General features: G+C 44.7%; 2 protein-coding genes across 4 annotated transcripts in view; one reads left to right on the forward strand and one right to left on the reverse strand.

Moving 5' to 3' along the window:
* DNAJC11 (DnaJ heat shock protein family (Hsp40) member C11) overlaps positions 1 to 26,798 on the forward strand; it is a 71,424-nt gene that overhangs the window by 30,033 nt on the left and 14,593 nt on the right. For both annotated transcript variants that reach the window (XM_044996428.1, XM_044996429.1), the window contains exons 5-9: positions 12,513 to 12,641; positions 13,742 to 13,864; positions 20,306 to 20,379; positions 22,520 to 22,709; positions 24,505 to 24,590. In XM_044996428.1, the coding sequence (XP_044852363.1) occupies positions 12,513 to 12,641; positions 13,742 to 13,864; positions 20,306 to 20,379; positions 22,520 to 22,709; positions 24,505 to 24,590 (602 nt within the window). The remainder of the gene's footprint in view (positions 1 to 12,512; positions 12,642 to 13,741; positions 13,865 to 20,305; positions 20,380 to 22,519; positions 22,710 to 24,504; positions 24,591 to 26,798) is intronic.
* THAP3 (THAP domain containing 3) overlaps positions 1 to 26,798 on the reverse strand; it is a 47,979-nt gene that overhangs the window by 1,643 nt on the left and 19,538 nt on the right. The window contains exon 6 of one of the 2 annotated variants that reach the window (XM_044996438.1): positions 11,249 to 13,246. The exons of the other annotated variant lie outside the window; for it this stretch is intronic. Coding sequence (XP_044852373.1) covers positions 13,236 to 13,246 — 11 coding nt within the window. The 3' untranslated portion in view covers positions 11,249 to 13,235. Of the gene's footprint in view, positions 1 to 11,248; positions 13,247 to 26,798 lie in introns of those variants that run through there. 2 annotated transcript variants of the gene reach the window in all.

Here is a 26,798-nt window from a genome sequence, read left to right on the forward strand (position 1 = left end):
ATTTCCTTTGCAATAATTAGCAATACCAGCTAAGGAAAAGTAGAACATTACTGGTGGATATTTGTGTGGGAATAAAGCTTTCTCCTAAACTGAGTTTCCGCCTGTTGCATGACTCTGCAGTGAAGACACAATTTTTTGCTTATAATCTCAATTGTTTTCCATAAAAATGATTGTGATATAAGTGGATGCTGTTTGCAGTCATTTGGTTTTGATTTGGAAAGCACTGCCCTAGCAAACTTGTAATTTCTACTGGAAATAATAATAGTAAGAAATGAGAAGAGAGAACATAAAGGAGAACTCCTTGCAGATGAATTCCAAAGACTGCCAACCTTCCTTTTTAGGGTATGTCTACACAGCATCTAGAAGGGTGCTTCCCTGTATGGGTGAGCAGATGCGCTAGCTTTGCTTCAGCTAGTGTGCTAAAAATAGCAGTCTGGCCATGGCAGCGTGGAGGGTGGCACGGGCTAGCGGCCCAAGTACAACCCACTGGACACCCTGGGTATGTATGTGGGTGGCCCTCCCACTGCTGTGTAAAACATACCCTTAGAGACCAAGGAGCTTTGATAGAAATAAATGCATTTTCTCTCATACATCTTTCCCTGTTTACTATTTAAATAGACACTGCAACCAGGACCTCATGTTCTGTGATTCTGTGGCCGTGGAAGGTACGAATCCATCCCTTGCTGTGGGATGGTGCTGTACAATCCAGTCATTCATTGAAATAAACAAAAAAAAAAAAAAAAACGTGTCTAGCCCTTACGATTGTAAAGGAAACTTTCAAACATCAACTGAGCCTAAGCAGAAGCAGTGATGATTTCTTGAGTCTGCAGACAGCCTGAAACAATAGCTCCGAGCAAGGTGTAACCTGCCCAATTTATTTCTGTGGGGTGTTGACATTGACATTTTCATAATTAGATTTCAAAATTAACATTGAATTCACTAATTTGTTTGTATTATGGTAGCATCTAGTGGCCTAAACTGAGATAAGGGCCTTATTGCGCTGGGCGCTATACATAAACCTAAGAAGAGACTGTTCCTGTCCATAGACTTGACAGTCTAAATAAAGACCAACAAAGGGTGGGAGAAAGGAAGTATCAATATCCCAGTTTTAGAAGGGGAACAAGGCACAGAGAAAGGGGAAGATTTTCAGAGGCCCAAATGGAAGCTAGGTGTCCAATTCCCATTGATTTGCAATGGGAATTTGTGCCTTTGAAAAATCTCCCCCAAATGACTTGCCCAAGTTGATAGAGGTCATCTGTGACAGTGCTGGGACCTGCGTTCCAGCCTCCAAGACCTTCAGCACATGGGCTTATCCTGCAAACCCAAAATGCCTCCTGCACTTTCTCAGGTGCCAAAAAGCCCCTGTTATCCCTGTGTCAGATGTTAAAATTTCAATTCCTCCCCCTAAAAATGTCTCTAATACTGTTGTTTGTTTTCAGTGTAAAAATTTGCAGCATACTGAAAATGATAAATAATGGGACAGCATACAAAATGGAATTTAATATCGAATTAAATAATTGGATACTGTTCTGACTATATTATTCATTTTCTTAATTAATTCACTAAAAACCTCCAATTGTAGCTACGCTAGGGTATCACAATGCAGGGGTCCTGCTGCAGAACGAAGATCAATCTTGCTACAGAGTGTATGGGGTCTTGAGAATAGCTGGGAATCCCAAGTGTGACCCTGGTGAAATCCCATCACCCCCATAGGGGAGGGATCATACAGTTTGACAGATATATTTTTAATCCCCTCTTTATATGCTTTTAATATATTCTGTACTGTAGGGGCATTAAGTGGATGGGAGATGTCTCTGTCCCCATTGGTTGGTGAGAAGGACATCTGAGCACGGTGTTCAGTCAATCCATAAGGTCTCTGTCAGCCGAAAGATAGCTGCATGCTCCTCTAGCCCAGTGCATTAATCAGCCCAACACTAGGCATCAAAAACACTCCCAGCTGATTCAGAAGACCAGGGTAATTTAAATTAATCCTGCTGGTTTTGTTCTGTTGTATAAACTTGGAAATCGATATATTTAAATTAATTATACCCACTCTAGGAAGGAGAAGAGGTAAAACTTCCATCTGGTGTCGTGACTTAGAGGATATTTATCTGCACCACACAGACTCTCCAAGTAAGAGAGAGAGACAGTGCTAAGTGGGGCAGTTCTCTACATCTTTCTGGGTTTCCACTAGCAGAGTGTTGAGTATAATTAAAACTATTCCTGTGGCTTTGCTGAAATGAGAGTTCTCAGGCGCATGACCCCCTGCTGGGCTCATCTAAAAGGGAGGCTGCATCTGATGGAATGTCCTGCCAAGTCATGACAAAGGTTCTGATTTTAGGTATCTATATCTTTAAATCCTGAGATGACCTAATCCTGTCTAACTGGGAACAAGCAGCATGGATCTTTTCAGTGTAGTAATATGTCATCCACATTATATTGGAGGATATGTCACAGTTTTCATCATAAACCTGTTGTTGGGGGTTATGACTTGGCCATAAATATTCAGTACCATTAGAAACCTGATGGGTAAGGTTTCCATCTGGGAGCAATTTTATGCTCTTAATTTGATTCTAAGAGTTCCTCCCTGCAGTCTCTCTCTATTAAGTGCTCCCAGCACGGTTTGGACTGGGGGTGAAAGATTCTTGACTTGCCCACACAATATGACCCCAGGAAGAGGCACAGCAGGGGAATGGTTATAAGTGGGTTTAGAAGTACCCTGTATTCTGTAATATGCTTATGACCAGCTTTTCCAGAGCTCTGTCCTGAGTTCTCAGCCCCAGGATATGGTGAGGAGTATTGTGCTGGCTCCAACACTCAGTATATGGGGCTTTAATTTTTAATTCTACTTTCAGCCAGCTTGCAAGTAGTAGCCTGCAAATCTAGGCGAGGCTGTGGAGGGCTCTGTTAGATGCGCCATTGCATGAGACGTATCTTTTGGGAGATGGAAAGAGAAAGCGATTCTAAAATACTTTAATGCTGACTTTCAAGAAATGTTCTAACAAAAAAGCAGTCATTAAAGTCTGTTTTATGCTCCTAATTCAAAACCACCTATATTAAAGAGACTTCCAGGTGGTCAGTTGATAATGCAGGCTGCTTTGAGGTGCTGTGTTTAATAACCCCCTTTCCTACTGAATTTTTGCACTTTACAGCATGCTGCAGATTTAACTTTGTAGTAGGGCTCATAGTTCATTCTTACTGCTCATGTGCAGCTCCCACATTTCGGAATGTTTTCTCTTCTCCTGTGTTCTCTGAACAGGTGGCTGACGGTGAGTTGTTGGTAGCAGCGACCTCGCTCTCTCTCTCTCCCCCCCCTCTATCCGGTGACATAGGGGGTGCTGTCATTCTTTGAGAATATTTTTTAACAGTACCATCTGCTGCTTTGTCTGTTCTTGTATTTGAGCCAGTTTCTTTACCAAGATCTAGAGGCTGTTTGAGAGCGACTTCGCTTACTTGGTGGTAGGGAAAATTTCTTTATGGAATCTACTACATTGGCTCATAATCCAGTGAAATGCATCTTGTGGAAGGCAAGTAGCTGAACTATGTTTCAAAAACAAAAAAATTGACTGAGGGACAACTCCTCACCCCAGAATACTCAGTTAAGATGATATAAGGAGCACCTGGCTTCTTGTAATTTTCCAAAGACTTTCTATACAATGAGACTGCTTTGGGTTTGAAACTTTAGATATTGCTATTTTTGTTAAAGGTGAGTATTTTTACAAACTACCACTGGTGTAGAAAAAGAACAGGAGTGCCTAAGGTGCCACAAGGACTACTGTTCTTTTTGCGGATACAGACTAACATGGCTGCTACTCTGAATGGTGTAGAAAAAGAAACCCCAAATACAAATCTGATGATGTCCAAAATAATACTAATAAGGAAAAAAAAATACAGTAATTGTCAGGAATCAATCTCTATAGTTCATAATTAGACAAAGGTGAGGACAGGTAAAAGATACAGTAGAAACTCAGAGTTACGAACTGACCAGTCAACCACACATCTCATTTGGAGCTGGAAGTACACAATCAGGCAGCAGCAGAGAGCCTCTCCCCCCCCACCCCCCAAAAAAAGGCAAATGCAATACAGTACTGTGTTAAACGTAAACTGTTAAAAAAAAAAAAAAAAAAAAGGGCGGAAAAGTTTTAAAAAAAAGATTTGACATAGTAAGGAAACTGTTTCTGTGCTTGTTTCATTTAAATGAGGAATGAGAAGTATAATGTAAGGGCCGGATCAGATGATAAACAGTCACATAAAAAAGAATCTGGCACATCAGAAAAAGGCAGGCTAATAAACAGGGACAAGTTTTTGAAGTGCTTGTACACAAATGCCAGAAGTCTAAATAATAAGATGGGTGAACTAGAGTGCCTTGTGATAAAGGAGGATATAGATATAATAGGCATCACAGAAACCTGGTGGACTGAGAGCAATCAATGGGACACAATCATTCCGGGGTACAAAATATATCGGAAGGACAGAACAGGCCGTGCAGGGGGAGGAGTGGCACTATATGTTAAAGAAAGTGTAGATTCAAATGAAGTAAAAATCTTAAGCGAATCCACAGGTTCCATAGTCTCTATGGATAGAAATTTCATGCTCTAGTAAAAATATAACAGTAGGGATCTATTATCGACCACCTGACCAGGACAGTAATAGTGATGATGAAATGCTAAGGGAAATTAGAGAGGCTATCAAAATTAAGAACCCAATAATAGTGGGGGATTTCAATTATCCCCATATTGACTGGGAACATTTCACTTCAGGACGAAATGCAGAGATAAAATTTCTCGATACTTTAAATGACTGCTTCATGGAGCAGCTGGTACGGGAACCCACAAGGGGAGAGGCGACTCTAGATTTAATCCTGAGTGGAGCGCAGGAGCTGGTCCAAGAGGTAACTATAGCAGGACCGCTTGGAAATAGTGACCATAATACAATAGCATTCAACATCCCTGTGGTGGGAAGAACATCTCAACTGCCCAACACTGTGGCCTTTAATTTCAAAAGGGGGAACTATACAAAAATGAGGGGGTTAGTTAGACAAAAGTTAAAAGGTACAGTGACTAAAGTGAAATCCCTGCAAGTTGCGTGGGCCCTTTTTAAAGACGCCATAATAGAGGCCCAACTTCAATGTATACCCCAAATTAAGAAAAACAGTAAAAGAACTAAAAAAGAGCCACCGTGGCTTAACAGCCATGTAAAAGAAGCAGTGAGAGATAAAAAGACTTCCTTTAAAAAGTGGAAGTCAAATCCTAGTGAGGTAAATAGAAAGGAGCACAAACACTGCCAACTTAAGTGCAAGAGTGTAATAAGAAAAGCCAAAGAGGAGTTTGAAGAACGGCTAGCCAAAAACTCCAAAGGTAATAACAAAATGTTTTTTAAGTATATCAGAAGCAGGAAGCCTGCTAAACAACCAGTGGGGTCCCTTGACGATGAAAATACAAAAGGAGCGCTTAAAGATGATAAAGTCATTGCGGAGAAACTAAATGGATTCTTTGCTTCAGTCTTCACGGCTGAGGATGTTAGGGAGATTCCCAAACCTGAGCTGGCTTTTGTAGGTGACAAATCTGAGGAACTGTCACAGATTGAAGTGTCACTAGAGGAGGTTTTGGAATTAATTGATAAACTCAACATTAACAAGTCACCCGGACCAGATGGCATTCACCCAAGAGTTCTGAAAGAACTCAAATGTGAAGTTGCAGAACTATTAACCAAGGTTTGTAACCTGTCCTTTAAATCGGCTTCGGTACCCAATGACTGGAAGTTAGCTAATGTAACGCCAATATTTAAAAAGGGCTCTAGGGGTGATCCTGGCAATTACAGACCGGTAAGTCTAACGTCGGTACCGGGCAAATTAGTTGAAACAATAGTAAAGAATAAAATTGTCAGACACATAGAAAAACATAAACTCTTGAGCAATAGCCAACATGGTTTCTGTAAAGGGAAATCGTGTCTTACTAATCTATTAGAGTTCTTTGAAGGGGTCAATAAACATGTGGACAAGGGGGATCCGGTGGACATAGTGTACTTAGATTTCCAGAAAGCCTTTGACAAGGTCCCTCACCAAAGGCTCTTACGTAAATTAAGCTGTCATGGGATAAAAGGAAAGGTCCTTTCATGGATTGAGAACTGGTTAAAGGACAGGGAACAAAGGGTAGGAATTAATGGTAAATTCTCAGAATGGAGAGGGGTAACTAGTGGTGTTCCCCAAGGGTCAGTCCTAGGACCAATCCTATTCAATTTATTCATAAATGATCTGGAGAAAGGGGTAAACAGTGAGGTGGCAAAGTTTGCAGATGATACTAAACTACTCAAGATAGTTAAGACCAAAGCAGATTGTGAAGAACTTCAAAAAGATCTCACAAAACTAAGTGATTGGGCAACAAAATGGCAAATGAAATTTAATGTGGATAAATGTAAAGTAATGCACATTGGAAAAAATAACCCCAACTATACATACAATATGATGGGGGCTAATTTAGCTACAACGAGTCAGGAAAAAGATCTTGGAGTTATCGTGGATAGTTCTCTGAAGATGTCCATGCAGTGTGCAGAGGCGGTCAAAAAAGCAAACAGGATGTTAGGAATCATTAAAAAGGGGATAGAGAATAAGACTGAGAATATATTATTGCCCTTATATAAATCCATGGTACGCCCACATCTCGAATACTGTGTACAGATGTGGTCTCCTCACCTCAAAAAAGATATCCTAGCACTAGAAAAGGTTCAGAAAAGAGCAACTAAAATGATTAGGGGTTTAGAGAGGGTCCCATATGAGGAAAGATTAAAGAGGCTAGGACTCTTCAGTTTGGAAAAGAGGAGACTAAGGGGGGACATGATAGAGGTATATAAAATCATGAGTGATGTTGAGAAAGTGAATAAGGAAAAGTTATTTACTTATTCCCATAATACAAGAACTAGGGGTCATCAAATGAAATGAATAGGCAGCAGGTTTAAAACAAATAAAAGGAAGTTCTTCTTCACGCAGCGCACAGTCAACTTGTGGAACTCCTTACCTGAGGAGGTTGTGAAGGCTAGGACTATAACAATGTTTAAAAGGGGACTGGATAAATTCATGGTGGCTAAGTCCATAAATGGCTATTAGCCAGGATGGGTAAGAATGGTGTCCCTAGCCTCTGTTCGTCAGAGGATGGAGATGGATGGCAGGAGAGAGATCACTTGATCATTGCCTGTTAGGTTCACTCCCTCAGGGGCACCTGGCATTGGCCACTGTCGGTAGACAGATACTGGGCTAGATGGACCTTTGGTCTGACCCGGTACGGCCTTTCTTATGTTCTTAAATTAAGATGATTAAAAGCAGCATTTTCTTCTGCACAGTAAAGTTTCAAAGCTGTATTAAGTCAATGTTCAGTTGTAAACTTTTGAAAGAACAACCATAATATTTTGTTCAGCGTTATGAACATTTCAGAGTTACAAACAACCTCCATTCTTGAGGCATTCGTAACTCTAAGGTTCTACTGTATCTATAAAAAAAAGCCCAAGTACTGCAGCTCCTCATCAGATTTATTTTTCATTCATAGATTCACTTTTTCTTTAAAATGACCTCATAAATGATTATTATGTTACTGGAGTGGGCCAGTGGACATGGAGAGCTAAATAATATCTATATAATAATTGACGAAGGAGGAGAGAGAGAAAAGGCAAATAGAGTCCATAAAAAACAATAAGTATCCAGTGAATGGTTCATGAAAATGTGTGGGTTTTGATGGTTTCTTCAAAAATGTCTGGTAGATGATCATCTTGTTCCAGAGAAAATTACATTTTTAAGTTTAGAAACCACTAAGGTTCATAAGTTTTCTCTGATTTTTATTCTAAATTTTGAGAAAAAACTAAGGTGGGTAATTTTGATTTTCCCCAGTAAAGAGTAGCTGATGAGTAGGGCGCTACCAAATTCACAGTCCATTTTGGTCAATTTCACAGAGGATTTAAAAAACCATAAATTTCATGATTTCAGATATTTAAATCTGAAATTTCACTGTGTTGTAACTGTAGGGGTCCTAAACCAGAAGGGAGTAATGGGGGGGTCGCAAGGTTATTGTAGGAGGTGTCGTGGTATTGCCACCCTTATTCTGCGCTGCTGGTGGTGGTGGCGCTGCCTTCAGAGCTGGACAGCCGGAGAGTGGCAGCTGCTGGCCGGGAGCCCAGCTCTGAAGGCAGTGCCACTGACAGCAGCAGCGCAGAAGGAAGGAGGGCCTGGCGTGGTATTGCTGCCCTTACTTCTGTGCTGCTGCCTTTAGAGCTGGGCGCCTGGCCAGCAGCCGCCGCTTTCCAGCCAGCTCTGAAGGCAGCACGGAAGTAAGAGTGGTAATACTAAGTCCCTCCTACAATAACCTTGCGACCCAACTGTCACCGCCTCTTGGGTTAGGACCCCCATTTTGAGAAACGCTGGCCTCCCCTGTGAAAGCTGTAGAGCAGAGGTGGAAGTTAATATGCGGCTCCTTGTATAACACCGACTCTGGGGCTGGAGCTACAGGCACCAACTTTACAATGTGCCGGGGGGGCGGGGAGGGAGCTCACCGCTCAACCCCTGGCTCTGCCACAGGCCCTGCCCGCACTCCACCCCTTCCAACCCCCTCCCCTGAGCCTGCTGTGCCCTCACTTCCCCACCCCCCACCCCAGCCTCCTGCACGCCAGGAAACAGCTAATCGGGAGGTGCGGGGGGGGGGGGCTAATTGGTGGGGCTGCCAGTGGGTGGGAAGCTCTGAGAGGAGGGGGAGCTCAGGGGGGGCTGCTGACGTGTTACTGTGGCTCCTCGGCAATGTACGTTGGTAAATTCTGGCTCCTTCTCAGGCTCAGGTTGGCCACCCCTAGGGTGACCAGATGTCCCGATTTTTAGGTCTTTTTCTTATATAGACTCCTATTACCCCCCACCCCCGTCCTGATTTTTCACACTTGCTGTCTGGTCACCCTAACCACCACTGCTGTATAATATAGGGTAAAAGTACACTAAAGACCAGATTTCATGGTGCAGCCCAGATTTCACGGTCTGTGACGTGTTTTTCATGGCCGGGAATTTGATAGGGCCCTACTGATGAGGCCTTAGGCTTGCATGCAGAGAAGAAGGACTACCACATGTGGGGTGCAGTATAAGAACTGTCAGTGCTGTGGGATCTTTTTACATAGTGGTAGAATGTTAACACACTAGAGTGAATTACTTTACAAGACGATTTTCTTTAGTGCAAATCTACTTCAACTTGAAAAATGTGCATTTTCAAGAAATGTAGGTGGAAGTAAAGCAGGATTTAAACTCTGTCAGGAGTTTGAATACACAACAGTCTGAATAGCAGACAGAAGTCTGAGCAAGTAAAATGTGTCTCATTTCACAAGCACCATTCTTCAATTTATGTCTTTTTTTTTATTTACACTTTTGCTGCTGCTGCTGCTTTCTATTTTTATTCACAATCCAAATTCAGCAAAATACTATTTCTTCATTGCTGAAGTTTGGTAACTCATTTAAAAGCATATTTAGTAGAATATGAAAGTGAGTTACAAGCTGTAGCAAAACCACTCTGCTGAGGTTGGACATTGGATATGGAAAATCATTCCATTCTGCAGCTATGAGCAGTACCTTTGCAAAAGATAAAGTGCAGCAGAAAAGCATCAGAACAGTTCTCTCTATTGCTAAAAGCAGTGCTCACATGCATACAATATCACTTGATCAATCACTCTCTGGAATTTTGTCAAGCGTGGTTGGTTGGTACTTAAGCCTGAAATCTCTGCTTAGCTTCCTTTGCCTGTTCTGTTTGTTCACTTCCCAGAGGTTTTGAGCAGCAGCAGAGTACTGCAGAGCTTCGCTTGTCACCGACTCTTTGGCATTGTTTCAAAGAGCAGCACAGGGTATGAGAGGATGGAAACTTGAGAAACACTCGTAGACTTTGGAAAGCTGATGCACTCAGAGGTGACTTATCTGAGGAGCATTCCTAAACAGTAGATTCTTTCCCAAGTAAAGTTTGGGCGCAAATGTTTTGTGCTACTGTAAACAAAGTAAAGCTAAATTTAATTTTATTATTTACTATTGTTCAAGGGACACCAACTTGAAATCCAGTCAGCTTAAAAAAATGATTTAAAAATGGTTTGAGTACTGTACCTGAGTTGTCCTGGCAATTTTTATGGTTTTACAGTCACGTTTTCCTGTTTTTAAAATGTTTCTCTTCTTTTGCTATGTGGAAGATCCACTCAAAAAGTAGGAATAGATTATGAATTCTCTTAGCTCTTGAAATCAGTAGGCTAATTTCAGTTTTGTCTTAATCCCTTCACTCTGGTTACAGTGCATGCATTGGGTTTAATTTTAGCACAACTTTTCTAAATCCCAGAAGTAGTTCAACAATCCTAATGAAGCTTTGATTTCCAGTAAATACAACGTACAGTGACAGAAAATAGCCTTCTTCTTGGTACTCTTGGATTTTCATTCCATCAGTAGACATCAGTATTCAGTTCTCAGAGCGGTCGCATAGCATTTTTCACTTTTCATCACAAATGTTTATGTAAACAGTTTGCATTACACTGTGAACATAGTGTGTGTTGCTTTAAAAAGAGATCAAAGATTAGAACCATCCTTTCTAAGTCTTGAAATGCAAACTCATAATCAGCGTTTCTCAGATGCGGCCACCAGGGGCTTTTCCTGCGCCCACAGCCTCCTGAGTGGTGATTTGGGGGGGTGGGGAGCAGCGGCCCCTCCCCTGGGGCTGCCAGGAGAGGTTGGGCCCTGTCCCCCTCGGGAGCCACAAACACTGGAGGAGCAGATAGCTGGTGTGAGTTCCCCATCTTCCTGGGGGCAGTGGGGCTTAGGCTTCTGGCTTCAGCTCTGGGGTGGTGGGTGTCAGGATGTGGCCACGTGACAGCAGGCTCCGACCGCAGGGCTTCTGGCTCCTCACCCCCCTCATCGCCCCTGACCCCCGCTGTCTCCCCAGACCCATTCACCCCATCACCCCTGCTGCCTCCCTACTCTCATCCCCATCCAAGGCTTAATTTGGTCCCCGGCTTGACAGGGCTGAGTAAGTCTGTTGTGAGAAGTGATATTTGTATGTTTGTTAATATCATCTTTCACTGCCTCCCAGCTAGGTAACAAGTCTGCTGCTGTGAAAAGTGACATTAACAAATGTACAAATATCCCTTTTCACAGAAGCAGACTTATTAGCCAGCAAGTCTTTAAAAAAATAAAAAGAAGAAAGAAAAAGAAACGATAACAACAAAAAAGACAAGAAGGCACCTTATTTGTGTTTTTATTCTGTTTAGGTCCAGTAAAGAATAGAGACAACTGAACATTATTTTTATTGAGTTTGCAAAAAAACCAAACCTAACATAAATAAATTACTATCATTTGGACATATGTATGTAAATATTTATTTGTTTTTCCTAAAGTTAAGTAAGGATTTTAGGAAACAGACTCTGAGGCCACAAAAATTTGTTTTGAGAACCCCCCTAGATGAAGGGTGAAACACACCATCTTGAGCCCTTCAAACACACTGCCATTTTCCATGCATTTCCAGTATAGATAACTCAGCAAAACAATTGAGTATCTGCACAGATTTAAACAAGAATTTACTTCCGTACACATGCTCCTGCTGTGTTTTGATTTCTGTAAACATCCAACCACTGACTTTCTCTCTCTCAAATTGACTTAGAAAGTTAATTTTAATTTCATATACTTGATGGTCTATTGGAAGTGGTATATTTCACATAAGATGGGATGCTGCTTGAAATAGTAACAGGAGAAGATTCCCAAAGCCCTTTTCCACTGAGGCAGCTATGTGAGAGAGACAAGGATCTGATTATCCCCTTCACAATTGTGGGACTGATGGCACAATTATTTGTATGAATGCAACAGCAGCCAGCCAAAAGGACTGATTCTCAGGCTGGGCCTAAGTGGCCTAGAGAGGAAAAGGTTTAACCCCTCCTAAGCATATCCTAAAATGCTATCTTCTTCAAGCACTCCTATTGATCATAAGAATCAAGCTCATCCAATCAGGGAACAGAACCAATAGCATGTGACTTATACGATCCGTGATAACCAGCTAACACAGCTCAAAATTAGGTTGTTTTCAAATATTTCAGAAGTGGAGGTGAACTTCTAGCTCAGTTTCATTGAAAAGATTAATTACAAAATCAGTGGGTTGGTTTTACAAAATTGAAGGTCAATTCTGAGGAAATAAAAATCCCTCTTCTGTCTGAAACTGTTCTTCCTGCTTCTATTATGTGTAATATCTTAAATATTTTATCTGCTGTTATAAAAAACACAGTAAATACTTCAGTCTGTTGTTCAGTTTGTTTATTTTGTGCCTCTGACAATGCTTTGCCATTTCTCTGTATAATCACTCCGTTTCCTGCTTTGTTTGTGGGAGCCTTTTCATACAGCAGAAGGGTGGGAAAACATTTTAAAATGGGGAAAAAAATGTTTTTAAGTTGTAAAACATATATAAAGGAGTAGCAGTCCTTCAGCCTACATACACTGAACATATTCGTGCTAGGAACTTGTTTTGCTTGTCTCTCCCCAGGGAACGATTAGTGTTGGAATAGATGCCACTGACCTCTTTGATCGTTATGATGAAGAATATGAAGATGTGCCAGGGAGCAGCTTTCCCCAGATTGAAATTAACAAAATGCACATATCCCAGTCCATTGAGGTAAAGTGAGATAAATACCAACCCAAGTATAAAGAAGGTTCTGAGTTAATGAGGCGTCACAGCACCACAAAATGGAACACTGCTTGCGGGGAGTTCTCATCTTTATTTATGAAGGGAAGGGACGCAGTTACCTACTTTAGGGGACTGGGGCATAGAGATTCAGTTAAAGTGGGGTCATGTGCTGACAAGATCTCATACATTTTTGAGGACACAAATGCCAGAGGTTTGGCTCCAGTTTGCGTGCCACAAAGGCTCTGCCTCCACTGCTAGCAAGTTTCCTTATCTAGGGATAGACTGGCTGCTGGGCTAAACATTTATTTCTCAAACACATTTTCAAAGCACTGTTTAAAATGTAAACACAAATTCCAAGGACAAACACTGGGCTTTGTATTTAAGATGTGCTCCAGTGTGGGTCCCGTCCCCCGCCTTCCCAGGAGTTAATACCTGGTAGTCTCACAAGTACTTTCACCTTGTTACATGAAACTGGATTCATAGAGTTGGTTGATTTGCCTGGCAGTTCCTGAAGGCTTCAGAACCCAAATCCAAGGCAATAGGTGATACTTCAATGAGCATGAGTGGTCAAAGACTTCTGCTTCACTTCTGACCTGAGTAAAAAGGACATGGTGGTTCAGTACTGACCAGTAGGAAGAGTGCCACATGCTGAATTATCATGATTACCTGTTGCTGCACTCAGATGCTCCTTAAAGGTCTCCCAGTGAGGTATTAATCTAGTGTGACCCTGTATAACTTGTGAGATCTGACAGGATTGCAGACCTAGGTGTAGGGTTGTAAGTATGTTTGCATAAATGTGCAAATAATGTTGTTTTGTGCTGGAAGAGTGTCACTTGTCTGTATGCTGCACTCTGGCTTTGTAAAGTTTTACTATAGAACTTAGTCTGGTGGCCACACACAGTTCAAATGCCCAGGAACAGGAATTGAGAGAAAGGTAGCACTGTCTGGATAATTACATGTCCCTATATGCTTACAGACTCTCCAGTCATGCAGTTTTGGCTATGTCCTTGCAATGTGTTCATTAGGTTTTTGTTATCTGAGGTATTAGCAACCTCAATTAATCCAATAACAATACATGTATTTTCCAGGCTCCACTGACTGCCACAGACACAGCGATACTCTCTGGCAGCCTCTCCACTCAGAATGGGAATGGAGGCGGATCAATTAACCTTGCTCTTAGACGGGTCACATCCCCCAAGGGATGGGGAGAGGTAGGAGCATCAACTGTGTGGTTTTTTTTCTCCCCACCAGTCTATTTCTAGCCGGTTGTATGAGTTCTTTATCCCAATTTATGCAGTAAGTTGTAAACCAAAATGAAGAAGCTGTGCTGGAGTTTGAGAAATCTTGGTTGATTGGTTGGTTATTCAGAGCACTGGATGGCTACTTGCCTGAGACCACAGACCAGGTTTTCGTTGCTCACATAAAGCTACAGGGAAAACCAACTTGACTCCAGTCAAGTGTGATATAAATAGCTGCAAACCCCATGTTGTCAGTTATCGGCTCTCCCTCTATGAGAACAGAAGTTTAATATTACTGAGGAAATGGCTTTGATAAGAGGCATCTCTGAGCAGAGGGTGTGGCGGCAGCAGTTTCAGCTGAAGATGGCGGCATTCCTTCCTGATCATTCAGGGCATTTACGTGGCTTGGTTACATCCACTAGGTCAGTTTGATTAGCAGGGTCTGATTTGTTTAGTCAAGAAAATTGTTTAAATCTGCTTATCAAAGGTGAATACACTCTCACAGAAAAATGATATAAGATCTATATCACCCTGAGGTGAACACTTTTTGCAAAATGATCACTCCACATCTGACCTCTCAGTCTTCATCCTCAATGGAAACCTGCATGATATCGTCAAAAGAGGAGCCTGGGAGCTTAAATTCATATTTTGTTTGATACTAAAAATCATGGTCTTAATAAAAAGACACTGGATTTATGACTTCTTACAACAATCTGTAACCCACTAGCCCCCTTTTTTTGTCCTGTGACTGCAGGGGTATTGGCCACCTCACCTTAAATGGTCCTTTAGAATATGTGTTTATTACTTATGCTAAACAAACTGTTCCACCTTGTATTTGGTTGTGACACTCTGAGTACCTTTCCCAGACCTGAAGAAGAGCTCCGTGTAGCTCAAAAGCATCTCTCTTTCACCAACAGAAGTAGATCCAGTACAAGATATTACCTCACCCCCCTTGTCTCTCTAATATCCTGGGACTAACATAGCTACAACATTGCAGATATCAAAGATGCTGGCTGTTCTGGAGAAATAGTGTCACGGTTTTATGGTAACTGCAGCTGTATTTTCCCCTCTGTGGTCAGGGCACCCATGTAAAGGTTTCTGGCTCCCCACCAGCACTTCTCCTGGGTACAGACCTGTGTGTCACTCCTTTCTGACCAGTGTTTTAAGACTGCCCAGCTCACTGATGCACACTGTGGATATCCCCAGCAAGCCAGACTGCCTAAAGGGCCAGCGTCTGCACTTTGCTTTCCTCTGAGTGCTCTGATCAGTGTATTGTGAGCAGTTACAAATGACCATTAACCTACTTCTAACCAAGTACATTTATTTTGAAGGTAAAAGCATTACAGCAAAAGCATCTAAAAACAATCAAAGAACCTACATGTGTGCTAAACAACTTACCCCCGAGGGCACCCCCAACTCCAAGGGCTCTAGTAGGTGTCAGTCCTTCAAACCCCACAAGTTGTGGTTACAAATTCATATCAGTCTTTAGATCAGCAACCAGAACCCAGAGTGGGCAGCTCAGTGTTTCTTTATACAGCTTAGTCTCTCTAGTACGCAGGAACAGGTAATCACCAGTTGATAGCCCTCTCCTCAGGTGTAGCTTCCAAAGGCGGAGTTTCTTTGCATAACCAGATTTGTGGTATTTGCATTAAGCACTCCCCAGGGAACCCATTTAATATGTATTGTTCCAAAAGTCCATGCTTGTCTGGCACATTTCATTAAAGTCCTTTGAACTCTTTACAATTCCCACGTCTCTCATCTGTCACAGAGAGGTTGAGGGATTTTAGTTTATTTAATCTTCCATCTTTACAAATTCCCACCTGTACAAAATCCAAGAGTCCTTCCTGTTGCATGTTCCAAGAGCTATGAGACATCAAGATCCAATACCCAGTGACCTTACTCCTCTTTCCTTTTCAGAAGGTGAGGAAGACAAACTGAGACAAATCCAGTACCTTAAATGTGTTTAAAATTAGGGGAACAGACTCCAGCTTGTGGTTCTCCATGTCCTAGAAAATCTGTGATAAGCAGTACATGTAGGAATCCCAAAGCGATAGCTGTAGTGCTCAGTATGACATAAGGGTCCAGTTGTATGGGATGGCATCTTTTCATTCATATGCACTCCCTCCTCCCATCTATCTCCATTTCCCTTGGGATTTATTTGGAAAATGAGTTTGTACTTGAAGGGTTTGTCTCTGGTCACTGAACTCTGAATCCGATGAAAAACAAATGACTGTAAATAAATGTCTAATAAACCTACTTAAGAGAACAAGGACTCAAAGAACAAGAACTGATTCTGGAATTTCTCCCTATTGAAAGGTAGCTAGTTTAACAACTGTTTCTGCTGATGAGACTGAACAGTGCCAAATTAACATTGAATTGCAGCCTTGAAAGTCACCCAGACTAATAAATGAAACAGCAAGAGCATTCTACAGACTGCAACACTGTGCTGTAACAGACGTGCTGACAGGGTTTAACGTGAGACTCTCCTGAGAACTCCCTCCAGTCACCTGTGAGATCTATAAACAATGCAGTGGAACAAAATGCAAATACAAAGAAATAAGCATTGAAGCCAAGGACTTGCATCTTCAGAGGGCAGCAGCTGGTTCTTGGATGGCATCACCTATTTCAGGGAATCCTCCTGCTTCTAGCCCCTCTTCACAAGTTTGGGAATGAGGTCCTTTGGCTGACCGCAGAAGAAAAACGAAGTTGGAATGAAAGCTAGTGACAATAGATCAGCCCCTTTAAAGAAGGTGCTCGTAGCTGGGGGTTCTGCAATGGAATGTTACCTCTTAGTGAACCCTTCCCTATACTAGCACTGAGGATGTTGGTGTGTGAGTGGAACTCAGAGGTAGGTCTCTCTTCTCTGAGATGGTGCCTCCATCAGGTTGCTCCCAAACCATCTTCACTTTCAAAGAGGATCTTGAGCAGCTTCTGTGCACATTGCAGGGCCTGTGTTCCTGCTTGGAGATCTGGCTTAGAACGTATGGTTTGATGGTTTTTAACACTGTTTGTGATCCTCCCTTTTTCTTGTCCCTGCAGCTCTTCTAGCTGGTGGTGGCGATGTTGGCACTTGGGTATGTCTACATAGCTCCTGGCAGCAAGTCTCCCAGCCTGGGGTAATTGGCTTGGGCTTGCACTAGGGCTCAAAAATAGTTGTGTAGACAGTGCTTTGAAGCCCACTCTCTCAGAGCCTAAGCCACAGCTTCAAAGCACTGTCTACACAGCTATTTTTTGAGCCCTAGTGCAAGCCCAAGCCAATCACCCTAGGCTGGGAGACCTGTCAGTCTTATCCAGGGAGTGCCACCTGGCAGAAAACCTAGATTTAAGTAAGCAGGGGGAGTGAATAGCTGTTTCTAAACTGTCACCAGCAGAGCACCATTAGTTTAGAGATGCAGCCAGCTTCTTCTCTCGAGCGCCCAGCCTTCACGAGTCGCTATAGGAAGCACTGTGTTTTCAGGATGTTGAACTGCAAAGTGAGACCTAGATTCATAAGCAGTGTCATGGAGTTTGCTTAGGAACAAAAGCAAATGTGTCCTGGAATTGGAGTTTCTCAAAACTAAAATGCTAATTCCAAATGCAGGTTTATGTGGTGGAAGTTAATGGACTGCCAGGTTGGGAGTCTGTGAGGGTTGCTGTAACACAAGGCACTGCATTCATGCGCCCAAAAGGCAAGTTTGATGTATGGAATAATGTATTAAGCATGGAACTGGGAGATAGGACTTCTGAGCTGTTACCATGGTTCTGCGACTTACTTGCTGTGCAGCCATGGGCAATTCACTTTCCCCCCTTGGTGTATGATTCCCTGCTTGCACTACTGGAACAATGCCTGCCTAGCTACCTCCTGGGGTGTGTCAGGATTGATTTAGTTTGCACAGCTCTAAGATGGTGAAGCGCCAGCTGTGAATAATCGTGTGCACTCACTTCTCCATTTAGGCACAAGGGGAAGGAAAGCTGGAGGGGCAAACCTATACTAAGCTCAAGGGAACACTGGCTTGACCAGTTTGGGTGAATCTACGCATATATATTGTGAGTTTCAGTGGCCATTCATGTGGAATGCCACCCATGGCTTCTAGAAGATGCACAGTGTATGTTAGAAGTCACAAACCCTAGGGTTGGGTTGGCTGGCTTCAGATGGCATAAAGTCTATGTTTTTGTTACAATTTATTTAAGATGAAGTGTACATCAGGACGCTGGACCATTATCTTATATGACTCCAAAAGTTCCCAGTTTCTTGATACCTTTAAGTGCAAATTGTGCCCATGTGATCTAGCTTGTAGCAATAACATTTGATGACCCAAAGTGGTTCAAAAGAAAGTACCTAAGAAATATTTAATCCGGGCTACAAGCTCACTGTCCTGTCTCTGAAATACCAGCTTCCTCTAGAATCCCAAGAGCCATATGTTGTTTTACAGCATTTTGTCATATACTAATCCTATAATGCAGCATTAGAGACAATGATGCTGTGACTGGGGGCCCAGTGAGGACCAGCTGTGGTCACTCAATTAGGATGAACTGCAAAGAATGGGGCAGACAATCCCCATAAAGCTGGCGGATATTCCAATACTTAGATTTACTAAAATGGCATAAAACAGCTTCTTTGTTACCTTACTAGTTACTTAGAAGTCTAAACAACAGAGTTCCCTTAAAGTGATCCAGCCTCAGGCTTCCATCCAGGTACCTAAGTCAAATATGATGAAGATTCCTGAAAATTTTATTTCATCATATAAAAGAAAAGTCTCAAACAAAAGAGAGAGAATGATTAAAAGATCAATATACGTACAGACCAGAGTTCAGTTAACTGAGGTTTAGATTCATAGCAGAGATGGTGAGCTTTGTTGTTGCTAAGAGTTCCTTTAGAATTCAGTTCAGAGGTTTGTGACGAAGTGGGAATGTTCTTAATGTTTTCCCTGAGTGCTGTCTGGGTGCCTCAGTTTCCCCTATGCATTTCTCGAGTGTCTAGGGGTGTGTGATTGTTGCAGAGCCCTAGGAGGCCAGTGTGATCCTGTCTGCACAGAGAATGGCCGACACCCTGTCTCCTGGCAACTAATGGCCTGGGCCCCTCCTCTGCAAAGGTGCCAACTGAAGGTGTTGAAGAACAAAGAGATCAGGTGACCTCCTGGCCCGGGAAAGAGACAAAGGGAGAGGAGGGGCTGGAGAGTTTTCAGTTTGGAGCTGGCTGGGAAAATGGAGGAGAGGCCAGACAGACCTTCTGGCCTCCCCTGGCCCCACAAGAGGGACCTGACTGAGGGGATCCTGTTGTCTGTACCTGCAAGACCTGTCTTGGACTGTGTTCCTGTCGTCCTTTTCTGCTGGCTGGATGAGAGTCATGGTGAATTGCAAGAAGCCGGGGGTGCAGGGCCTTGTCTCCCCCAATTCCGTGACAAGGTTATAGACCAATTCCAAATATCACATTGAGGACCTCAATCTTGCAACTCAAACGTCCCCTGATGAAGCTTAAGCAGATCTGGGATGACAGAATCAGGACCCAAGGATCTTTTATACAATTTCATGTTCTCTCTGACAAGTTGGGAGTTCCTCCGGGAAGAAAAGGTAATTAGGATTACTTTTGAAGGAGGTCCATCACTGGTACTTAGCTATAGAATTGACATAATGCAATTTTGCTTGTTCCTCCACCATGCACAGTACATTTCAAAGAGAGATGAATACCGAGATATCCCATGTTTACAATTCATTTAAATGCTAGGATGTTCTTTTGATCGCTGAACTATCAGCATACAGCATAGACAGGGACTGTTGATTACGTTGTGGACCCTACTCATACATATATAAATGCACAAACATTATCCCTCCACAGGTTTTGAGGGTTATTTATTTTGCAGGATGTTTAATCCTTCTAGCCATGCATCACAGGTGCTAAGAAACTGTAAGGAGGTGTCTCTCTCAGAACCTCCAGATCAGACAGTGGCAGGGGAGTAGGAATGGGATGTGGAGTCTTCCAGCTCTTGATCACCCGTTCCAATCTGGCCTGGGTTGTAGTGATCACCATCTACCTGCTGTTCAGTGAGTTGGAGGTGTCAGTTACTGGAGTATGAAAACATCTCTAACCTGTAAACATCAACATTTTAAAAAGAAAGGAGTTCTCTCAAGGCCAAACCATTGCTTGTTCTCATGTCGTTTCTTTAGTGATTGGAGCAGCCAGTGCTCTGATGATAATGCTCTGACTGCATAATTGGCAGATTGTTTTGCTATCGTCATTGAGACCTTTTGTGTTCCTGAGCATAACACTAACAGAAAAGACAGATTGCTAAAGCGAACAGACATGAACGATTTATGCGATGTTGAGGTATTTAATGTGTCTATAGGGTAAGGCAGTGGTAAATAGAATAGACAGTACTTTACAACTACTGGGAAAGATGTTCCCTTCTAACTGTTTTGTCTCTTATATTTAAACAGTTAGAGTTTGGAGCTGGAGACCTTCAGGGACCTCTATTTGGTCTGAAGATATTTCGGAATCTTACACCAAGATGGTAAATATAAGAAACAGCTACTACTCTATATCCCTGTTTATGAATAGTCCAGACTGAAATGCCCTTTCATATTCACTTTGGATTTGTTTATCACATAGAACATGGCAGTCCAAGTTTAAACCTTACAGAGGACTTTCATAGGAGGGAAAATGCTTAGATTTAATTTGATTTTGTTGTTGGTACCATGCATTTTAATTGTACTCTGCAGGTTTTAGCAAGGATTGCGTCCTTCCCATCTTTGGTCTATATTTGCTCTTGTAATGGGGTCACACTGCTGGATTTATGTCCTCACAATCAGTTCCATGACAGATTGTGATCTCCTAAACACAAGAGTCTGACTTTGCTCCAGAGTCAAGTGGATGAAGAAACTTCGAGATAGTGTTATCTTTAGTCATGGGGGGGGGGGGCTTCTTTTTCTCCACTTCTCCATACAAGCTCTTAATTTCCTTGAGTTACAATTAGTTTCATGGCAAAAAACAGGAGCTGATCCCAGTTTTAATGGAGGGAGTGAGAGGATGCTTTTTCACAACTTTTATTATTCTTTTGTGACAGCGGTTATTGCTTTAGGGATTGATTGCTGAGGAGATGGTTGCTGTTTGGTTCTTCTATTTCATCTGGTGTGTGAAGTTTTGCGTACACAGCTTCACTTTTATTGGGATGATGTGCTATGTTGTAATCAGAAGCAGACACATTTTTCACTTTTTGAAACAACTTTCAAAGGCAACTTCTTCATTACTGTTTTGAGTGATCAGCAGGATGTGCAGCTCAATAGAAAACAGCCACTTCTCAGGCAGGATTTGTAAGGGAGCAGTCAGTTCTGAGAGCGTAATTTAAAAGCTTGAGTTAAATTCCTTATTTGCTTTTGTTTAAAGAGAACAACCTGGAAATAAATGAGACTATGACAAAACACATGCCTGTGACTGCGTCTCACATCTGAACCACTGTGTTCGGTGTTGTCACCAGCAGGAGTGTTTGGAGGGAGCAGTTTGCTTATTTTCAAAGTGAACCCAAAGCCTGTGACTCGGTTCCCCTTTCCCACCTGGGAGATGGGATAGTAGCTCAATTTGGGATACTTGAGAGAACTGGGGGAGGGTTGTTTGTTTTCCCCTTTGGCAGGTAAAGGAGGGAGGCTGGTATTGACATGTACAACAAGTGACGCAGGCTCCCAAGAAGGGAACGTGGCTAGTGTAACTAAGTCTCCTCTTAATTATCTGAAAGGGGAGGAAGGGAAAGTGGAACTTCTAGACGCCTTGGGTTTTTCAGAGGATGAACTGGAAGGTCAGGTAGGTTAGGAAATAGAGGCTGCTTTGTGGGATATCATTAAGCTGTAAATTACAGGAATGGCTTACTACAAAGTGAGGAGGAGAGGGAGCGAAGCTCAGGAGATCTCTCTGTCACAAGACTTATGATGCTGTGCAGAAACAATGCTCAGTGACATTCTCCAGACTCCTGGCCTCTGCATCCAGGGCTCTTCTGGGACTCTCACTTGCAGGAGAGGTGCTGACATTAAGAACGGAGATTAGAGAAGTAATGCAAGGTTTGCCCTTCACCAGGTGGTGATTTGCAAATGACTAAAACCATCCTTTTGTGCAGAAAACTACAAGCTAGATGCTGACTGCATTTTTGTATTAGAGCCCGTTTCTCATTGGTGACAGTGCTGTCTCCATCCCTTTGAGCCCTTCTGGTTTTCAGACATCCCATTCTCAGAGCCCAGATTGTGATGTGGGCCCCTTGAGAGCTTATTGCTGCTGCCTCTCGCTGGTGGTGGGGAGCTGCTCGGCAGCAACAGGAGGCCTCCATAGCAGGTGATGGAGCTGCCTCTACAGCACTGTTGCGCAGTAAGGGCTAGGCAAGCCTCCGTGCCAGTGTTTGCACTCCTGTTGGGCTGGCCCTAATGTTACCACATGATTCACTGAATTGGGGGGTTACATTTGTGGCAGTTTCCTGGCAGTGCTGCCAGTGTCTAATGTATGAACTGATTGCAGCTGATATTGGAGCTGAAGGATAGTGAGTGTCTACAGCATGCAGCGAATGTCTCTTGAGAGTCCTGCATGCCAAAGCCCCTGGGTGATGGGGAGTTTGAGGCTGTCTAGAGAGTCTCTGTTCTTACCACTGCTGATGCTCTCCTTATTTCTTGTAGCTTCATCACCACAAACTGTGCTCTGCAGTTTTCATCCCGTGGAATCCAACCAGGCCTCACAACTGTCCTGGCGCGGAACCTAGATAAGAACACGATGGGCTATTTACAGTGGCGATGGGGCATCCAGTCAGCCATGAATACAAGTATTGTCCGGGATACCAAAACCAGCCACTTCACAGTGGCCTTGCAGGTAAGACTCAGAGGGCTGTGTGTAATGGAGAGCAAGCTGCCTCTTATATTGCCCATTGGAAGGGAGTTTGCCCCTTTTCCATTATAACCTCTGTCGGTAATTTAGGTAATTAGCTCCTGTCTGAGTTTAGTCAGTGGATGAGTTTGTGGATTAGCCCTTCACTTCGCAGCCCCCTGCCCAGAACTGACGGCTAGTATTGTAGTAGTGAGCTGGAGGACACCGCTCATAATGTTAATGTGCTGGAGCTATGGAGAGCAGCGTGTCAGGCTTCAGCCTCCCTCGACTGGGAGACTGTTTCATTTCTCGGAGCATAGTTTGTGCTACCTTACTCAGTCCCTTCAGCAGGCTTATGGACATACACCTCTACCCTGATATTACGCGACCGATATAACACAAATTCGAATAAAACGCGGTAAAGCAGTGCTCCGGGGTGGGGCTGTGCACTCCGGCGAATCAAAACAAGTTCAGTATTACGCAGTTCCACCTATAATGCGGTAAGATTTTTTTGGCTCCCCAGGACAGCGTTCTATAGGGGTAGAGGTGTAGCAGTGTTGCCACTGATTTCCATGAAGTTGGTGTTCCTTCCTCCTCGATGCGGGGGGAGGGAGGGAGAGGCAGGAGCAAAAGAGTTGAAAGCTAAGTGGTCAGGTTGGTGTACCCTAAAATTGGTGTCTCTGCTCAAAACAATTTTTCCAACTTCCCTTTTGCAGAATGCATTGAAAAGCAGCTGTTTGCTCTGAATTCCAGCGGCAGAATCTGCCGCTGGACTCTTGCTCCTGTATTACACATTGACAGTCTATATGATTTCTACTCAGCAGAACATGTAACCTTCCCCTCAGCATTCAGAGCAGCCAAACACACCGTGTCTAGGTGTCCATGGAACCAGAAATGCCTTTCTCAGCAGGAACAGCACATTTACTGAAATGTTTTGCAGAAAGAGCAAAGCACAGTTTCAGGGCAATAGACCTGTCACATTTTCTTGCTGCTCCTGTAGGTTAGAAATGTTCCTACAGCAGCCACTTAATTCACCAGAGCCAGAAATCTTGCAGCACGTTCCTCGCAGAAGTGACCAGTCGCTTAGAAATGTGCTTAGATCACCTGATGTGTTTGCTGCCTAGCCCAATATTTCCAGGAGACACTTGAGTACAGCCTTGATTCTGCCTCTTCTGTGGAAAGCGACACTAATCTTCCTGCCATCTGGAGATACTTGGCATTCCTGAGTGTACCTGCAAAGTGCTCTGAGCACTGCAATGAGTGCATCCACCCACCCCGTCTGCATGCATGCGCTTTCCCAGAGTGTTGGCATGAACACTCAAGCTGCTGCTCTGATGTGATCACACTAATGTAAAGACTTACGGGGCTGGATGGGGAGAAGGGTGTTTCAGAATGGCCCCATTTGTCTGGGATCATATGGCAGTTATCAGTTTTGCTAACTAATGGTGCCTGGAAATTTCCAGGAACAGCAATGAAATGAGACCTTAAACCAGCTGACAGTGCCCTTCAAGGCAGCACTTCTCCAACTGTTATTCTGCAGATCACTTTGTAAGAGAGGCCCTCTCTTGTTCCAAAGCCCCACTCAGCTTCATGCTCAGCCTCAAGTAAAGGTTTCACAGAGCACAGTCTAAAATTCAGTGAGTGACACTGTGAGTACAGGTGGAGGGTAGTAACATGCAGGTGGTAGCTACTGCGGTGATGTCTACCCTGCAGAAGGGACTGGAAAGGAAATCGGTGGGAGTACTCAGCTGTGGCTGCTGATACAGCTTGTCCATGAACTCATGCCTCTCTGGTGTTTCAGCTCGGAATCCCCCACTCCTTCATGATGATCAGTTACCAGCATAAGTTTCAGGATGAGGATCAAACCCGAGTTAAAGGTTCCCTCAAGTGAGTATAAGTGGGGATGCTCCGGTGGGGCTTGCATCAGAGTGTCTGGCAAGGAAACCCCAGTCACTGCTGATGTAGGCCTGTGTAGTTTGTGCTCTGATGCCCGTGTATTTCTTGGTGGAAGAGCTGCTTCCCTTGATTTTTAATTCTCTCTGGGTTAATGTGACAGAATGAAGGGTCACAGTCTTGGGGCTTAGATGAGTCTTTGTCCTCTTCAGCTGGGGAGACACTACCTGTATTATTTCGATATCTGTGTATCATCACCAAGGACAAAGCCTGTAAGCCTTGCCAGCTTGTCACTGAACCAACTAAAAAGGGCCTACTTAATTTAGGTCCTGTATTTACATAGTTACTCTCTCACTAACAAACATATCTTTCTTGTTCTTCTTCGAGTGATTGCTCCTATGCATTCCAGTTAGGTGTGCGCGCCGCGCGTGCACGGCATCTCGGAACTTTTTTACCCTAGCAACTCCGGCGGGCCGGCTGGTGCCCCCTGGAGTGGCGCCGCTATGGCGCCTGTTATATACTCCAGCCGGCCCGTCCGCTCCTCAGTTCCTTCTTACCGCCCGTGACGGCCAGTTGGAACGGTGGAGTGATCTTTGTCCTCCACTACCCTAGCTCTCGCTACAGGTTTTTTGTAGATAGTTATCTTAGTACATATAGTTAGTTGTGATAGTTATAGTTACAGTTAGTTTGTTAGGTTTAGTGTTAAGGTTAGGGGGGGTTCCCCTCCCTTTCCTGCCCCGGTGCGGGCTCATGCCCAAGGCACCGGGCTTTAAGCCCTGCGCACTTTGCCAGAGGCCTATGCCGATTGGGGACCCGCACGACGCCTGTCTTCGCTGCCTCGGCGAGGGTCATCGCACGGACAAGTGCAAAATTTGTTCCGCCTTCAAGCCGAGAACGCGTAAGGAGCGGGAAATAGACTAAAGCAGCTCCTTATGGAGGCGTCGCTGCAGCCCCTGGCACCGACCGCGCCGGCACCGAGAGCACCATCGGTGCAGAGCGCACCGGCGGCTCCGAGCCGCTCCGGCACCGCGGCACCGCAGACTCAGTCAGGCGCTGAGAAGACCCGGCACCGATCTCTTTCGCCTGCCAGAAAGCGCAGACTGGCTAAGGCTATTGCTGAGTCCCGCGCGCAGGACTCAGCCAAGACTATTGCGCCATCGGCGCCTCCCGCGGTGGCCGTGCGCCCAGCAGGCACCGGGCCGTTGACTCCGGCGCCAAAAGGCCCGTCGAGTCCGGCACCGCCATGCTCCCCGGCGCCGTCCGTGGTTGAGCCAGGACTGCCTTCGACGCCGGAGACATTCGCTGCAGCCTGAGAGCTCATACAGCTCGTAGAGGCACCGAGCCTCCGGCCCCCGGCACCGCCGGTGCGGGCTGTACCATCCATCGGGAAGCCGGCGATGATGCTCCGCCCGTCCTCCGCGGACCGCCGGCACAAGCGACACTCCCGGTCCCGATCACGATCCCGGTCCCGACGGCGGTCGCTTTCTCGATCTCGGCACCGGTCGCTGTCCCGCCGCCGGTCAGAGTCCCGGTACCGTTCGTCGTCTCGGTACCGGTCGCACATCCAGGTCCCGATCACCATCGCGTCGGCACCACCGGAGGTCTCCATCCCGGCGTCGTTCCCGACATCGCGATTTCCGCAACCTCTCCCGGCACCGCAGATCCCGCTCCCGGTCGAGCTCCCGGCACCGGTCGAGCTCCCGGCACCGCGGTGACCGACGGTCTCGATCACCGTCCCGGTACCGGACGTACTCACGCTGTCCCTCGGTACCGTCTGCGGAGAGGCTACCGCCTTCAGCTGTGCAGTCTGTCAGCGCCTCAGCGCCTCCTTGGCCATCCCGCCCGGCATCGGTGGCCTCCGGCGTGGACAGCACCGCACACCTGCCACCGACCCCACATGGTGATCCTCAGGGGTCTCAGCGGTGGGGCTTCTGGGTTCCATGGGCCCAGCATGAGGCGCAGGGGGTACCGTTTCCCCTGAGAGACCTAGCCGTCGAGCGCAGGGTCCCCGAGGCGACGGTTAGCCGGCCGGCCCCTTCTCCTCACCATGAGTCCCCCATTCCACCGGACCACAAGTCCGCCACGCTGCGGGACCCAACCGAGGCACAGTCTACAGCCCCTGCGGCGGAGGCCGTAGTACAGGGCTTGTCCTCTTCATCCTCCCCGGACGAGGCGGTGGCCGGCGCTTCAGCCAAAGACCCA

This window comes from Mauremys mutica, chromosome 21 (genome assembly GCF_020497125.1).
Source record: "Mauremys mutica isolate MM-2020 ecotype Southern chromosome 21, ASM2049712v1, whole genome shotgun sequence".
In the NCBI taxonomy this organism is placed as follows: domain Eukaryota; kingdom Metazoa; phylum Chordata; order Testudines; family Geoemydidae; genus Mauremys; species Mauremys mutica.